Here is a 16,075-nt window from a genome sequence, read left to right on the forward strand (position 1 = left end):
GACGTGACTGGAAGAACAAGGCCACTGCGTTGGCGACCCTCGATGGGACAGTTGAGCCAGAGGGCCCCGACTGCAAGAACCATTCTAGCAAGGTTATAGAAAAAAACGTGGTGCAAAGATAAACCCCTCCCGGCCCTCCCTCTGCATAAACACCGCATGGCCTACACTACACGGCCTACACCGCACGTAGGAGCTAACAACGATCAACCTCTGACGCTTACTCGGCCTTAGTGCCTCCGGCTATTTGTGTCTGAAAATTGTGTTCAGGGAGTTCGGCTGGTATAGAGTCAATCTTGGAAATATAAGCATGCATTTTAAAGAACTCACGGTCACAAGTATGGCCGGCATCACTAAGTCCTGACACCAACCAAAACATGATAGGGATGGAGGCGAACTGCAGAGCAGTAGCGAAAGCGATTTGTTTCCTGTGGGAGATTAGAGACTACCTCGCGAGACTTTTGGGAGAACTGACCTGTAGGAGACTTCGGCAGCTCCCATGCCGAACTGGACGGCCACGCCGGCAGCGGCCACGCCCTTCCACAAACCGCCGTAGATGGCGAGGGTACGCGGCCTGTTGCTGAAAGTGCCCATTACCCACATGCCGACAAGTTGATGGGCGCAAAAGATAATGCCGAAGGCCAGGTATAGAATAAAAGGGCCTGCGAACTCGGCGTCCTTCCAGTCGACTCCGTTGTGCGGCGGCGAACTCCACGTCGAGCTGACTGTGATCCATACCAGAAGCGCGATCCAGCCAGCAAACACCACCAGACCAAGAAGTGACAGAGAAGTATACCCTCGTACTCGGCGACTGAAGCGGAGGTTATCGGTCGCGTAGGCACATGCGACAGAGGTTGGAAGTTGAATCAGACAAAAGACGACGTTGTTCATAGCGCGGGTCCGAAGACTGAAGAACCGTGCATTGATGGAAGGCAGAATACCAAGGGCTAGCTCACAACTGAAGATGACGGGCAACATGAGCAGAACGCGGTGGTCTCGTAGGACTTTGGCGACTTCCCTGAGCTCCTGGGCCAGGGAGAGAGGCGGAGAAACCGCGACAGCTGACCCGTCCGTACCTAATACTTTGCTTGGATGAATGAGTCCGAGGCTGGCAAAGACAAAGCCCATCATCATGAGGACGATAAAGGCTATGTAAACGTTTGTGGGGCTGCCCTCGGCAGGAGCGGCTCCCTTATAGATTATGATAAATGCCACAAAGGATCCGACGACGCTGCCGATCTGGCCGATGAAGTATTGTACCGCAATAAATTTGCCCTTTTCACCCTCGGATGCGTAGGCCCACTGAATGAAACCAGATGTCGACCAAAGCATGGGGGCCGAGAGGCCAAGGATGGCGCCGCCGAGAACAGGGAACCATTCATTACCTGTACGATCATAGTAGAAGAGGCCGGCTACGTAAAGGGGATAGCCTGCAACGCCAAGGGACATTGTGATGCGTGGCCCGATCCTGTTGAGGATGGCGCCCGTGAGGAAACCGAAGATGGCGAAAATGCCGTAAAGCAGACTGTTGGAGATGTCGCTCACCCGCTGCGACGATGGTTTGCCGCCGCCGGCCCCAAGCCCGAGAACGGCAAGGTAGATGCCGATGGTGAAGAATAGAACCGCTCCGCTGATTAAATTCTGGTTGAAGGCATGCCTCCGCGAAAAACTGGAGTGAGCAAGGTCCATTATGGCTTCAATGGATAGGGAGGGATGAACTGAACTACTAGATGTTTCAAGAGACATAGCAAGTTATGGTTTTATTTATACTATATGTATGAAGCAGGCTAATACATGCATGTATACATACTGGGTAAAGATCCCAATGAATCGTGAAGGTTGATGGATCGTAGTGACCCGTGAAGGCGCACCTAGCCATACCTAGCACGATATGTAAGGGAAATCGTAAACGGAGTGACGAGAGGAAGAAGAACGTAAGCAAAACCCTAGAAGCTCCCCGTCAGCAGGATGCTGACTTTTTAATCTTCGCGACATTACAGGAGGCACGGCTATAAAGGGCAAGATGCTGATTACGAGTTTCCTGACTGCCTGGGCATCTACCAGCTTGCTGCTTATTCCCTCACCGGGGCCGACGGAACTAAACTCGGCGAAGGGCTAAATTAACCCATCGCTCTAGCTCGTAGCGACGGTGCTATTCTTAGCAACCCTTGATCGCGAAGAGTAAGACGCGGATGAAAACCTATAGTTTCTTTCCCCCAGGTGATACTATTTCATCACCTAGCAAATCTGCTGCATATAGGCTAGCAAGCCGCCGCTAGATTCCAACAACCTTTACTATTAACACCTATCACCAAAATGGACACATATCCAGGGTCATTTGATATATTTTGTTGTTTCTGCGCCTGTCACACCGGTAACATCCCCCCCGAGAAGCAATTACAAATCTCGAATTATATCGAGTTTCCAGGTACGGCTTGGGATAGCGCAACTTTGGATTCCACGATAGACCAAACCACCCTAATGATGCCAGAGCTCCAGCTCAACGATCACACGCTCGCCCATGAGCCATCAGTAACCCCAGAAAGTATTGAAACTATGCCACCAGCACCGGACAGCCTTGCTGCCAGGATCTCTAAAATTGAAGACCAGTAAGTCAGCTTAGTCCAGGCTGTTGAAGGTTGGCTAACAGCTGCAATTTCCAGGCTTGGCCTGATCCTCATTGCTTTACAAAGCTTGCGGGCCGAAAAGCAGGCTTAGCGCGTTGATTATATAAGTAGGAAGGCGAGATTGTTGTGGCGGCAGCTAAGATGCTGCAAGAGGTACGTTTTGACTTGTCTTTACGCAACGGATGCTGAAGTCCTTAGAAGTCATAGGCTAGTTAGTGCACGGAACATGTGGAAAAGACCCTGGGGCGACACGGCGGCGAGCCGATAATTATGATATAACAACCATGAGTGATTCTTTTCTATATCTAGTTATAAATTCAATTTATTTGATTAATCTATATCTAGTCTCTGGCTCGGGAACTGGCGTATAACCCATTGAAAATACACTGAGTACTGTGATGATGTTGTATCGGCATTCATCGTGGGATTCTTTGCTCGTAAAACGGTAAGCTGCCACGGCACCGAAATGCGATTAGATTCGGACTCACATCGTTACATTCGGATAGGGCCACAATTAGATTACATTATAGCCGCCAGTGTAAGGTTGCTCAGCCGAAGACTGGGTCTCGTGGGTGCTGTTTAGCGCCGGCAAGTCCCTCAGCTCCCAGCCGGGGACGACCAATACTATGCGAATCATGCCACTCGCCACTCCAGCCAAGCAGCTTCCCAAGTTCAAAACCTGCATCTTGGCATCTAACAGGGCACATCCTTGCCGGAAGTGCCTCGTAGCCGCCTGCTCGACGTGCTCTTCCTCAACCTCGCAGTCTAGCTTCCAAGTCTTGACTACTTTCAAAAACTTGACCACCATCCTCCTTGGTCTCTTTCGCCGGTCTTGATGACCGGACGTCGCGCTATCGCGATCGTGCTTCGGCCTATGCGTGTGCTCCTTCTCGTTGATCGCCCTATTCCTCACCTCTGCCGACCGACTTGTGCGAATGACAGAGCCCGCTTGAGGGAGCATCTGTGGGGTAACCTCTGTCGGGTTCTGGCGACTTGCCTCAAGCTCGCGAACCTCCTCCTGGAGGGCATGCTTCCTGCTATTCAAGGCCGCTATTTTTTCAGACTCCTCCCGCCCCTGCCTGACCAAGGCCGCCTCTCTCTCCCTCTTCTCTATGCCCAGACGCTCAATCTCCAGCCGCAGCTCCCAGGCCTCCTTCTGGAGACGAGATTGTTCTGTAAGACCGGACTGCCGCCTCTGCTCTTGTTGGCGGCATTTGTCGACTAGCTCTTGGCTGCGACCCTCCAGGTCCCTTTGTTCTTGCACCAGCTTCTCAATAGACTGGCGAAGAGCAGCCTCCTCGGTCTTGAGACGGGCGACTTCAACTAAGAAGTCGCTTCTGCCATCCGGGGCTTGGCTGGTTTGTCGGTTGGGATTTGCGCTTTGGTCTTGCTGCTGGTTTCTGCTGCTGGCTGCCTTATCCACGAGTACTGCTTGCTCCCTCTGCAGCTCTATGATCGCCCTTTCGAGATCGCCCTTTTCACAGAGGAGCTCAGAGATTCCGTTTTGGAGGCCGACCCGGGTGCTGCGAAGCTCGGCTGTTTCGCGTCGTATTTCATCCTCTTTCGATTGGACCCGAAGCTCTCGGGCTAGCAATTCATTCTCAAACCCTTTGAGTCGATCATCCTCCTCCTTCAGCCTATTCTCTCTCTCCTCAAGCCGACGGAGTCGGGCCCCATATTCTTGGCGCTCTGCTTGTGCAGCCGCGAGCTCGCGACGCGACCCCTCAAGATCCCATGGCGCTGGGCAGGGAGTAGTTCCGGCTACTAAGCGACCTACGGCAGAGACATTCCTTGATGGGCCCCCGTGGTCGAGTGGGCCATGATCAGTGGCGCCACTCACATTCCCCACGGCGTGCCGTATCGTGCTACTGCCGAAGGGAAGTAGTTCTATCCTCATCCTGTCCCCGAAAAACCAGTAAAAATGTGACTGCTGAATAAAGAAAGAGGTAATATCCACAGACCTAGGCTCCTCTGAGCTCGGCCCTGGCTTTGATCCGAGGAACCTGTCGAGAAACATGAAGTGTCGGTCATGCGCGCGATGATCGCTCCCTACTTTTCCGGACCGGGCTGGCGGTTTCATGGCAGCAAGCAAATCATCTTGCTCGATGCGAGCTTGCATAGGGAGCGCGGTAGATAGTAGCCCCTTGATTTCCATTGCGTGCTGTTCGAGATTGTCGTACTGGTATTCATCAGCAGGTCGTGCGGCCGTGAGGAATCGCCTGGCCATGGCCAGGTCAGGATCGTCCTTCAGAAGGCTGTTGATCTTGTCTGTTCTGAAACCAAGTTCGGCGGCAACCAGAGCAAACTCGTGCAGGATCATTTCCACGGCCTTGTCGCTTGTTCCAGCTTTATCTATGTCCTGGCATTCGCGGATAGCGTAGAGCCAGAGCTGTAGATACGCCGCGTCGAATTGACAGCCCCCGTGAATTTTGGCAGACTGAAATTCCGAAGCAGACACCTGGACCATGCAGTTCTGGGTGTTTCGACGGTCTTTTGGGAATGCGGCGGCAAGGGCCGAGCGCAGGTCTCCCTTCTTCCCGACGTCCACCAGCAACTCCATAGCATTTCCTGCGTTCTCAAGGTATGAGACGTTGTCGAAGAAGGTCCTCAACGACGGAACGAGGCGGTCCTTTGTGAGGACACATAGTCTGCTCCATAGAGCCTGCCTTTCTTCGATGCTGAAATTGCTGAATACTTGTTTCTCCTCGATCTGGCGCCGTAGCGCTTCATGGTCATCAGCGCAGGCGCCCGGCGATGATTTCTCTAACCTGATGACAGTATCCACATCAAGCTTGGCCATGAGCTCGGCGCGCCCCAAGAGAAGAGTTTCCCAGAAGTCACAAACGTAGTCTAAAGCATGCAATAATTCCTTAGTTGTTTAGGCACGGCACTCTTTTGAACAACAGCTGCGGGGTGAGGGAAGACTTACGGTGCGATATCTCTTTGCCCGCACTTTATTCAGCGTCGTCAGCTTCATGCCATGCAAGAGCGCCTCCATACGGAGGAATCTATCAAACCGCGCCAGGTATTCTTCGTCGCCAAGAAGAGCCTTATAGTTTCTCAATCGGTTCGGCGAATTGCTTACTGACGCGAGCCGGGCCAGCCACTGACTCGTACAACGTGCAACTTTGGACATTCGGGTGTTGAAGAACAATTCCCCGTCAGAGGGCTTGCGCTCGTTGGAGTATTCGTTCACTAGAAACTCCCTCAGTGCTTCGCTCATATCTGTGATCAATGGTCAGTCGGTCGATTTCTGTCAGAGGGTTGATGGGCACCCCGGACCTGTCCGAAACAGGTCAACTGCCCACCACTTATCTTGGCCAGCTTCTTCTTCGGCTGCTGCAATGCGATGTCGGCCGCTGAGGCACAGTACTCTGAAGCCATCTGGGAGCTCGAGTTTCGGCATTGTACTTGTACCCTTCAGGTGGTCGATGCAGAGATTCTGAAGGGCCAAAAACTGTACAAGGGCCACGTCGTCGATGAGCGCTGGAACGTGGTTCAACGCATCGCCAGACCTGATGTTTTCCTCTTCCCTATAGATTCTTTTTACTCGTCTTGTACTTTGTGGGTCTACATGGCTCCTCAGCTTGTCTACGTTGAGAAAGTGCAGGTGCTTTATCCGTATGTAGACTGTGCCGATGAGCTTCTCCGTTCTTTCTCGCCGGATATCGAGAGAGATAGCAGCAAAGTCTTGGTTAACCATGGCGAATCGATAGAAGCTAGCATGCGAGTGCTATGTATGTATATGATCATTTCATCGGAATATTCATATTTCTCACGCAAATGGGTCCTTTCTCACTTGGTACTTGTGAACAGGGGAAGCCGCTAGTGGCGCCAATTCATGCTACCTAGCGATGGCCCGTCCTCCTTTTATGATCAAGATAATCGTCTACAGCGCTGTTCTGCCTCGTACATCAGCATCCACCCGGCCCAGCTGTGGCCACGGCATTTCCGCGGTCATTGAAGTAAGCATTACACGAGTCGCTGTCATCAAGGTGATATTCACGACTACGTCACGCTGAGAAAATCAAGCATGCGGACTACACTGACGAGGATATCGGTTATACCTGTTATTTAACGTGAGTTATACTGTGCTGTATGTATATATATTATCATTGCCTTATACTGTATGTTATCTTGGCGACAATAAAGGCAAAAAAACAAACACTTTTCTATCCTCTTTTGATTAAACTGAGGGTGAGATTCGGCAGGCAATCCCAAGGCGGGAGCGCAGCCAGCCGAGCGACGTCGTCGCATTCGGACCGTACCACAATGTCCCAGCAGTTTTTCAAATCAGCACCCTTCGGTTCGCCGTCCAGGTTGATCCAAGCAGTGATGCCATCGCGGCGGCCTCTGGTGACCTGGCACATTTCCTTGACAAGCCTGCGAGCCCCGGGGACCTTCAATGTCGTACCGACGACCAAGACGGCGTCTGGTCGTGCCTTGAGGTCGGCGTGGGACACTTTCCCAATGGCCTCTTCGTCTGGGTTGAGCTCGCCGTAGAGCACGAATCGAGGTCGCAGCCTGCCGATGCCGTGGCTTCGCTTTCCAGCACGGGCGGTTCGCATCTCGTCATTGGCCTCACAAGCCCGGCAGATTGGGGCCTCTGCACCATCGAAAATCTCGCCATCGAAGGGCTCGAGCTGGCCACATTTGGTGCAGACCATCTTCTCGAGGCTGCCGTGCAGCTGTATCGTGGCCGGCCACGGACCTTTGAGGTTGAGAGGAACATTCGTAGCCAGGGGCTTCATCGAAGTGTCGACGCAGTCAATGTTTTGCGAGTAGAGGCGCAGTAGACGGCCTTCCTGGGCTAATGACGCCAGCAGGTGGTGAAAGGGGGTGGGCTTTGCGCTCTGCGACATCTTGGCCATTTCCCGGACCATCTTGTGAAAAGACCGCGTGGACGCATCGTGCTTGTAGACCGACGCATCGAAAAGGTGCTTGCCAGATCCTGCAAGTGTATGCTGGCTTTTGGCGGTAGCAAACAATCCCGTGGCGGAGCGGAAGTCGGGAATCCCTGCAGATACAGAAATGCCGGCGCCAGCAATGACCACAATCTTCTTCTTCCTGCGCAGCGCAGTCACTAGCCTCTCTATCTGACTCTGGTCCTCGGACGTACGTTCCTCGTGGGGCTTCATTAGATCCAAGTACTCGGTTGTGCGCTCCTTCGGTGGGAAAGTTCGACGCTTCTTTGCGGGTGGAGGACCGTCGGCGGAGCCATCGAGGGCCTTATTCACGATCTCATTGTTAGACATGAACTCTTCCGGTTTGGCGGGAGACTGAATGCCTGGGACTGTGGTAGGCGTCGGGGAGGCATGGCGCTTTGCCGGGTCGACGGGCATATCGAGCGAGGATGGCAAGGACGGTATTCTTGAGAGGTTCAATGATCCGAGCGTCGGAGCGGGAAGAGAGGAGCGAGTGCTGTCAAAGTTGGAAGAAGAGAGGAAGAAGAAGAAGAGGCAAAGGCAGGAGAAGTGCAGCCAGGTTCTTTGCCAGTCGAACAGCAACAAGGGAGGCGGGGTAGGGAAACAGCCTGGGCCCCGGGAGAGTGAGCAAGTGTGTGACAGCTTCTATCTATCTTCTGGCTCAGCTATCCCATCGAGGGCCGGGCTTCAGCTATAACAAAGAACGCATTGTCAACACATCGTATCATCATATCCCAATGCTACATAACACAGTGGCACTTTCTTAAAGTCTTTCTACTACCTGATATAGCCACTGTTGTCATTCTCCTTAGCCCACGTCAGCACCTCTCCATATATTCTCGTTGCCTCAGCATAACGAAACATTATCAAGAACCACGCCTCTTTCAAATTTCCAGCATTCTAGTTCGCTACGAACCCAGGTAACCGCCCACTGCGAGGCTGACTCCTCTTTCGGCCCTCCGCTTGTGGGGAAACGCCTCCACGCGGCGGTCATGTTCGATGAGGTGCCAGGTCCAGTCGTCGTCAAACACTTTCAAGTCCCTTACTTCGACCCAGCCGACTGCGCTCTTTTCGGGTGGCAGACCGTCGAAATACATGATAGGAACTTGGCGCGTCGGGAAGAGCGGCCCGCCAGCCTCATAGCCCTGTTTCAACGAAATCGATCTGCTCTGTGGTCGGTAGACCCAGCAGTCCGGTATATGGTCTCTCAAGAGTCCCATGTTCTCGAGCTCTTCAACGTCGTGTGGGGTTTCCATGGGGAGACATCGTACGGCGTACCACTGTTTGGACGGTTGCCAATATGTACAGTAAACTTGCCCTGGCTCGGGGACGATGCAAGACTCTGCTGCCTGGTTTCTCTCTCGCTTTTCCCTGAGGCGCGTATCCTTAGTCGACGTCAGTAAAGTGTATTCATATCCTATACTTCCCATAATCAGAAGCGTTGGGGTTACAGTACCTTGGGGATGGCCGCTGGGATGGCCTGTGCCTGTTGATTCTCATGGCGGCACAAGTCCCCTGCTTCCCGACCCAGCCCGGTTGGCAGTGCTGGCAGTGCGCCTTGTATCCCGATCGAGGCTAGGTCTCTCTGAGCGGACCCACGCGGCCTGGCGGAAGTGCAAGGGTTCTGTGTTGATCGATCGAACTCCGCCGATTCGGCTGCTCCTGTCCTCATCCGTGAGCGCCGCGTGCACCTGGACTTGGCTATTGAGGTGAGTTCGTTCTGGATCCCTGCTTTTTCTCTCTCCCAATCGCCCAAGGTAGCGACGCGGCTTAGGGAATGTGTAACTCTGGCCCAGGCAGCGTCATCGGCATTGGTGTCCATGCTTTCAAGTTCCTGCGTGATGGCATGCGTTGAAAACAGAGGACTACGGAAGGTAAGGACATTTTGGGGTAAGAGATGGACACTTCAAATAATGCGAGGCAGGAACAGCATCATCAAATTGCCTGCATCAGACAGTCAAGCTAACAACTAGTAGGCATATGGGGTAGTCATAAGGCTTATGCTAACAATCAGCTGCTGAAGTGTGTCTGCGTGTCTATAGAATCAACAGGAACTGGGGTCCCAGTCCTAAATAGTCGAATGATGTGGCCGTCACTGCTGGCATCTATTCCGGGACTTAGTTCCCCTCCATCTCATCATCTTGATCCTGCCGCATGTTCTCGGCGAGCTGACCAAAGAAGACCCACATGGCGGAGGCAAAGAGATGTAGCAAACGAAGAGCGGTAGAAAGCCGGTGATGATGACAGCGGGGGTGGCGGTGATAGCGATGGTTCATCAGTTAGCTGGCGTATTGAAATGAAGACTGCAGGACAGCCAGGGGCCTTATTCTTGAAATAAATAAACTCCCGCTGAAGTGCCTGGCCACAGGTCAAGTCATCGCGCGTCAGCCTGCCGACCTTGCGACGGCTGGACCTGGGTCGCTCTGCTGACGGCCAGGGGTGTCTGCCATGCCATCGAGCATACGCCCCGCCTTTCACGGATGCGCATTAGCCAGATAGTAATCAGCCGCGCTGAAATTTTGCTCTGTTTAAGTTTGTGTGTACTGTATGTACATTATGAATTGTCATATTTCGAAGTGACTATCTCTCCACGTAATCATACAGCGCGTCGACAGAGAGGAAAGGCAAACGTCTTCTCCACAACTGAGCGCATTTTTGCCTTAGCTGTGTCTCTATGTCATACTCGGTGGTGGAACTACGGTTTGACAGCATACTAGTAGCTGATAGAAGCCTAGGTTTGGTTCTAGCTCTGCCGGCTTGGTTGATCAATCCTGGATAAAGTTCAATCCCATACCTTTCCATCTCGGGCATGACATCGTCAAGACAGTTCGAGAATTCCGCCAGCTCTTTCTCTTGAACAGCAAAGACTAACTGGCTGATTCTGTGTGGGGCCTTGGCAATTACTCGACGGGCGAGATTCGCAATGCCCCGCATTGACTGGGCTTGCTGTCCCTGTCCCTCGCCTAGTGTGAGCAGTGATGTGGTTAGCATAATCCTTGGCCTTATATAGACTAACCTCCTTCACCCGACGTACCGGGATAGAAGCAAATTCCCAGCTCCACGTTTGCATCGAATGCACTGATAAGATGCAGGATAGCTCTCACTACGCCCTCCCCTTCCCTTTTGTCAGATAATCCGGCGTCTGGGCAGGCACCGAGGAGAAGCAGCTCTTGTGGGCCGACCTCAAGCTGGACGGCAAGGTCCTTTGATGGGATCGTATCTTGCATTACTCTCAAGGCCTTGAGCAGTCCGGCTTCGTAGATGGCCTCGATATCGGGATGGAACTGAGCGATTTAATGCCCAACACGACACTGTGAATACTCGGAATCGAAATTTCAAGTTTAGCCTGGGATGATATAAAGCCTCGCGCTTGGAGATTTTTGTATTTCTTATGACTTTCTATTGCCGACACATCAAGCCCTGTGTGAACTGGAAACTCTTTTAGGTGCTTCAGGTCTCTGGCTGCCCTACTGCATCCCCTGTGATTCTCGGTAATGCTTTTCGGGAACAAATGCTTCTGGTGTTCAAATAAGTAACCTCCGCGCCCCGTGTCGCCGTCAGGGATCTGTTTCAATTCTAACAGGAGCTTCCGAATGTCCTCTGGGATAGTGACCGTGTCGGCCTCATTGATGCTATCTAGGGTAGGATAAAAGCTTCGCCTAACCATGGTTCTTCTCATATAGGGTAAGTTCAGATCGTACATATAGTATGCATGAAGACAGAGGCGTATGAATGATTCTTCGGCTCGGGGAATGAAGGCATATTAAGTATGGCCCTAGGCTCCAGAAGGGAAATGAGACGCTATAGATAGAAAGGGCGAAGTATCTGGGAGCGAATATGCATTTAGAAACATCAGGACAGTTTAGAGGTTCCTTCTAATTATAGAACGGCGCGTCCTATCAAGACATCAAGAGGCGTCTTTTAACAAGTGGCAGCCATCTCTAGCAAATCTCCCTATTATAGCCTGCATTCTATGTAAAGAAGCTATTTTTAGGTGCTAGAAAGTGGCTAACAGAATGTTTCGCCTCGGTGGATTTCTCTGCTGGGACACGGGTGTAAGCGCCTGAATTAGTCGATAATACATCACGGAGAAGGTCGATGACAAGGAAAGCCATCCAAAGGCCGCTATCTAGTTTATATGTCTCTATATGTACTGTATGTACAGTAACCTAACGAGCGCAGTGAAGCATTCGGTCCATAAATGCAGACATCTATTAAATAGCCCTTCTCTTATTATGTAGGTAGAAGCCTGTTGTTTTCTCGACCTAGTAATCTTCGAATGCACGCGAGCACCGCTACATATAGGGTAGTGTGAAAACATAGGAGTACTAGGACCAGAGAACAAAACAATACTATTTCATCGCTATTAATAACGAATACTGGATCGTGGCGCGAATGGCCCTTCCCCTTCAATGGCTCTTAGATATCCCTCATAGTTTCCTGGTGTACGACTACATTGCTACATCATGTTGCAATGGACTGCGACAAGAAGCATGGTGGATTCGGGTGCTTTCACTTGGAACACACATTGCAATGATCACAGGATCCTTTGATTCAAAACTACCTAGTGAGTACAATTCTGCCAGTCGCCAGCTAGACAAGCTTCAGCTAAGGTCTGTCGATGCGCGAATGCCTTGGAAATTGCCGGGTATCCGAAGGCCCTATCTAGCTGTTGGTTGTGTTGGGTGTCATCAACTCTAACACACCGAATTAGAGGATTCGAGCTCTTCAAGATCTGCTCTACTGTCGGATATTTCGGAAGTGTAGAGTCATATGTGATTCTGACATTTCCCCAATATCTTGGGTAAGGAAGATTATACTGATACCAGCTTTCAGCCCATGAACAAGCAGGGCATAAATTGCCCGACAGACGTGACTGTTTTGGTGGATAGTAACTCTCGGGCAACATATCACAGTGGTGCAATGGACAGTGGTGTTGAAAATCAGATGCTGGCGGAGGTGAGAACGGGTTCGGTGCCTGATCGAGAAATATCCAAAGCTCTCTCCACAAGGAAAACCTCCACAATAGGGAGCTCATATGACACGTGGGACCCAACTCAACGGCGACTCTCATCAACTGGTACACAAAGTGCCCTCTTTGAAAAGGTTGCATCGGCCAGCGATTATCCCCTCTGACGAAAAAGAGATCACGGGCAAAGCTCACAGCCAGTCGTCCCTCACCGGATTTCAATGGGACGCCTTGGTCGTTCTGTTTTAGGCAGGCCTTGCGACTCTCACGGCATGCACGGAGTAAGGGGTGCGGCCCCGTACTCGTAGTGACGATACCGGCTACTACCCAAAGATGAATAACTCTAGGAGTGCTCGCCGCTAACTCCCAAATTTCCTGGCGTAGCTCGGGTGGTAATTGCGGAAATAATGAGAAGCAGCCCATAGTGAGAGGCAATATATATATATTGACGGGAAAGCAAACGAGTGATCGAGGTGCCGTGAAATGTGGAGGACCGCCGTCTAATAAAAGGAATAAGGGGTTTTGCTTCGGCTCTGCGCGTTATTTATATACATATATATATATATATACTTTATTTACTGTGTATATTTATGTCGCCTCGCTATTATGGTAGACCTGGGAGCGGGAATAGCGAAGCTTTATTTAAGGACATGTAAAATTAGAAATACCAAGAGTAGACTAATGCTATTAATAGGCCTTCGTTTGGTATCCCTGAAAGATTCGCCAGTATTCTTTAAGCCGCAATAGCTACCTAAAAACAGACCCTAGGCGTCCCCTTCCTCTGAAAGCTCTCTTGGCAGTTTGATTCTCCGTTGGATTTACCGCCTTCTTTTACCAAGATTTAAAAATAGACTTAGGCATGTTGGGGCCAAAGTGAGGCGTAGCGGGCAAGATCAAGCGAACCTGCGTCAGAAGATATAAGCTGTGATTTTGAGGCAAGCTAGCATATAATGAGCCGTCGTGGATTTCTTCAAATGACAACAGGACTACAACGAGCAAGAAACCCTAGAGGTTAGTGATGAAGCCGATGCTCGGGTCTCCAACTCCAAGCCTTTTAGAACAACACAAGCAGATCAGAAGGCTGAAGATGGAAGAAAAAGTCTTGGCAATCGCCACTCAGCCCGCCTTCATACCACCTTTGACTGCTGAGAGGACCCTAGACATATCTCTGAAGGGGATAGTTCTTCCATCGTATAGCAATGCTCCTTTGGGCCACCAGCCGCGGCAGCTGAGGCGCGGAAAAGTCTTTCAGAGGTCCATACCCACATCGCTCAAGGAAACTCAGCCCTGAATCTCTCATCTGTGTTACATTATCCCTAAACATTTCCCATGGGTTCTCACTGGCCATATGTCTAGAGAAACGGGGGGAATCATGGTTCTTCTCGACGAGGAGCACAACTTAGAGATAGGCCTATAGGGAGTGGTCAATTAACATTTCTAGAGTTGCAAATTCCAAGGAGCCATGATCTTATCCTGAATAGTAATTATGAATTCGCGACCTTTTGACCCCCGCCTTGATGGCGCCGCGGTATTGCCTGCGGTAGTGGTGTTGCCAGGGCCATAAGCAATAATCGGCCCCCTTGCGTCTAATGGCCTAGTCACTCCATCTAATAAAACACCGGCCTTTCTGTAGGACTCTTAATTCCGGCCAAGCCTTATTCCCCCTCAAAGAGTATCCCTTGCTCTACGGACGGCACCTTTGAACCGGAGTCCGAGTCCAGAGCGTTGCCCATGTGATCATGCTCTCCCGAATCGGCTTTATTTGATTCCCGAGTCCTATTCGCTGCGCCAGCGAGCTGATCGGTTGTGACGTGTATTCCCTGTAGAAAGTCCTGCGTAGCTCGAAGGAACAATTCTGCTATCTTGTCTTGCTTCGCCGCTATGGCTTCGATCCAATCTTCCTGCCTCGAGCTCAGACAAGGCATGTCGGCTAGAATTTCTGGGCGCGCCAGCCGGACTAGCACCTCCCGGACTTTATCGCTGTTTGGGCGTTCCAAAGAACCAGACAAGAGTGATCTACACTGCCTAGTCAAGCTCGCAACGAACTTGACGGCTGGCCTAGCCAAGTCGACTTCATCTCGCACCTCTGAGACCTCGACTTTGATTGTGTCCCATGCTTGAGCCAGATCGACGAACGAAGATGTCTTGTGGGCCACGTCTGATACCAGCTCTTGGATTCTCCTCAGCCGCGTGGATGACATCTCGGACAGGCATTTACCCGTGGGAATACCAGTAGGCTGTCCTTGGTCTAGATTTCTTACTTCACTCGCCGTGAGGGGCTCAAGGAGCCGTCTAAAAAGGCTCCGCCAACGAGCCGTATCGAGCTCATTCGGAACGGGCAGGTTGATGGCTTCGCAGCAGGCAGCAGCCAACAGAAAAACGCCACAGTCATGATCGTTGTCTTGCATCATGGGCGCCGAGACGACAAATCGCCACCCGCGATCCTTTAACCTTGTCTGAAATAGATTGCACAGTTTTTCCTCGGCGCGGAAGCCAATGCCGGCGGTGGGGTAAGAGTCATACACCGTAAATCGCCTCCTTTCTGCCACAGCTAGGATCCAGTGATGGTCAATGTGGATGGGAATCAGTGTTTTCCGTGCATTAAGATTACCAAGAGAAGATCTCGTCGTCAAGGAGTCAATGGCCAATAACTGGCCCCCACTTGCCGATGTGATAAGCTTCAAGATCCCGTTGATGACCTCATCGTTCAGGCATGCCTTTGGGTTATTGAGCCTGTCAAGACTTGATGGAGAGATTGATACGACGGGGCTCCTTCGATGATCGCCCTGCGTCCTCGGGTTCTCGACTACCAATGGATTAGCTCTTGTGCCACCGACTATTGGCGAGCCAGTTAGGCCGATGGAACAGCGAGTTGAATCGGGTAATAAAAGTGGCGTTGGCGCGATCGGCGTCGAGCCCTGCGGCACCTCCGTATTCTCGTCACTGCAGCGTGACAAAGAGGTCCATTCCTAGTCATAACTTCAACATTGCCCTATGATGAATGGAGCCATCCCACATACTTCTGTAGCTTCTCTGAGCTGACTGAGCGTGTTTTCGATGTCTATCGGCTGCCATGGTTTGGTTTTGGACGACCCCCTCGGTGTGTGCCCTGCCAGCCTCTGGTTTCGGTGTTTGTGGAGGATTGGTTTGACCTGCTCCCAAGGGTAGCATGTAAGAGGTGATAAGTGCTTGGCCGTATTGGTCGAGATGTTCCCGAAGAAGCCAAACAGTTCCGCCGAGGTGCACTCCCAGGCATTGGCGAATCTGCGGAGGTGAGTCTGGGTTGAGTGTCTGCCTCTGCTGTCGCCGTCCTCTGGCCCTGCGTTTGGCCTTTTAGGGGAACTTGACGGAGTTGATAATCCGGCATAACGTTTCATCGTCTGCTGTGGGGGAGAGCCTCGCGAGGTGCATGTGCTGTGCTATGTCAGATCGTCGATACCGACACTCTGTATTGACGGACTGCATAAATACATACAGGTCACACATGCAACGTCAAGCTGACCTGAAACTCTGCTGAGGCCGACCGCTTACATACTGCGGCGGCAATAAATCTGATG

At 51.6% G+C, this 16,075-nt stretch overlaps 4 protein-coding genes across 4 annotated transcripts; 1 reads left to right on the forward strand and 3 right to left on the reverse strand.

Annotated features, from left to right (window-relative positions):
- Positions 1-217: 217 nt before the first annotated feature.
- MRS44_003847 (uncharacterized protein) lies at positions 218-1,686 on the reverse strand (the record flags this gene model as incomplete). Its single annotated transcript, XM_065623408.1, has 2 exons — positions 218-425; positions 473-1,686. The coding sequence occupies 2 exons, from the start codon at positions 1,684-1,686 to the stop codon at positions 218-220; spliced, it is 1,422 nt and encodes a 473-aa protein (XP_065479480.1).
- A 627-nt stretch (positions 1,687-2,313) lies between these two features.
- Positions 2,314-2,715, forward strand: MRS44_003848 (uncharacterized protein; the record flags this gene model as incomplete). Its single annotated transcript, XM_065623409.1, has 2 exons — positions 2,314-2,606; positions 2,661-2,715. The coding sequence occupies 2 exons, from the start codon at positions 2,314-2,316 to the stop codon at positions 2,713-2,715; spliced, it is 348 nt and encodes a 115-aa protein (XP_065479481.1).
- A 423-nt stretch (positions 2,716-3,138) lies between these two features.
- On the reverse strand, positions 3,139-10,776 carry MRS44_003849 (uncharacterized protein; the record flags this gene model as incomplete). Its single annotated transcript, XM_065623410.1, has 8 exons — positions 3,139-5,474; positions 5,742-5,849; positions 5,907-6,357; positions 6,893-8,157; positions 8,466-8,934; positions 9,006-9,414; positions 10,344-10,512; positions 10,566-10,776. The coding sequence occupies 8 exons, from the start codon at positions 10,774-10,776 to the stop codon at positions 3,139-3,141; spliced, it is 5,418 nt and encodes a 1,805-aa protein (XP_065479482.1).
- A 3,397-nt stretch (positions 10,777-14,173) lies between these two features.
- MRS44_003850 (uncharacterized protein) lies at positions 14,174-15,593 on the reverse strand (the record flags this gene model as incomplete). The annotated part of the gene is made up of 2 exons (XM_065623411.1): positions 14,174-15,324; positions 15,539-15,593. 2 exons carry the CDS (start codon positions 15,591-15,593, stop codon positions 14,174-14,176), a joined length of 1,206 nt encoding a protein of 401 aa, XP_065479483.1.
- Positions 15,594-16,075: the final 482 nt, after the last annotated feature.

The sequence above is a fragment of the Fusarium solani genome (genome assembly GCF_023522795.1).
Source record: "Fusarium solani strain SB1 chromosome Unknown bctg00000001, whole genome shotgun sequence".
NCBI classification, from domain to species: Eukaryota; Fungi; Ascomycota; class Sordariomycetes; order Hypocreales; family Nectriaceae; genus Fusarium; species Fusarium solani.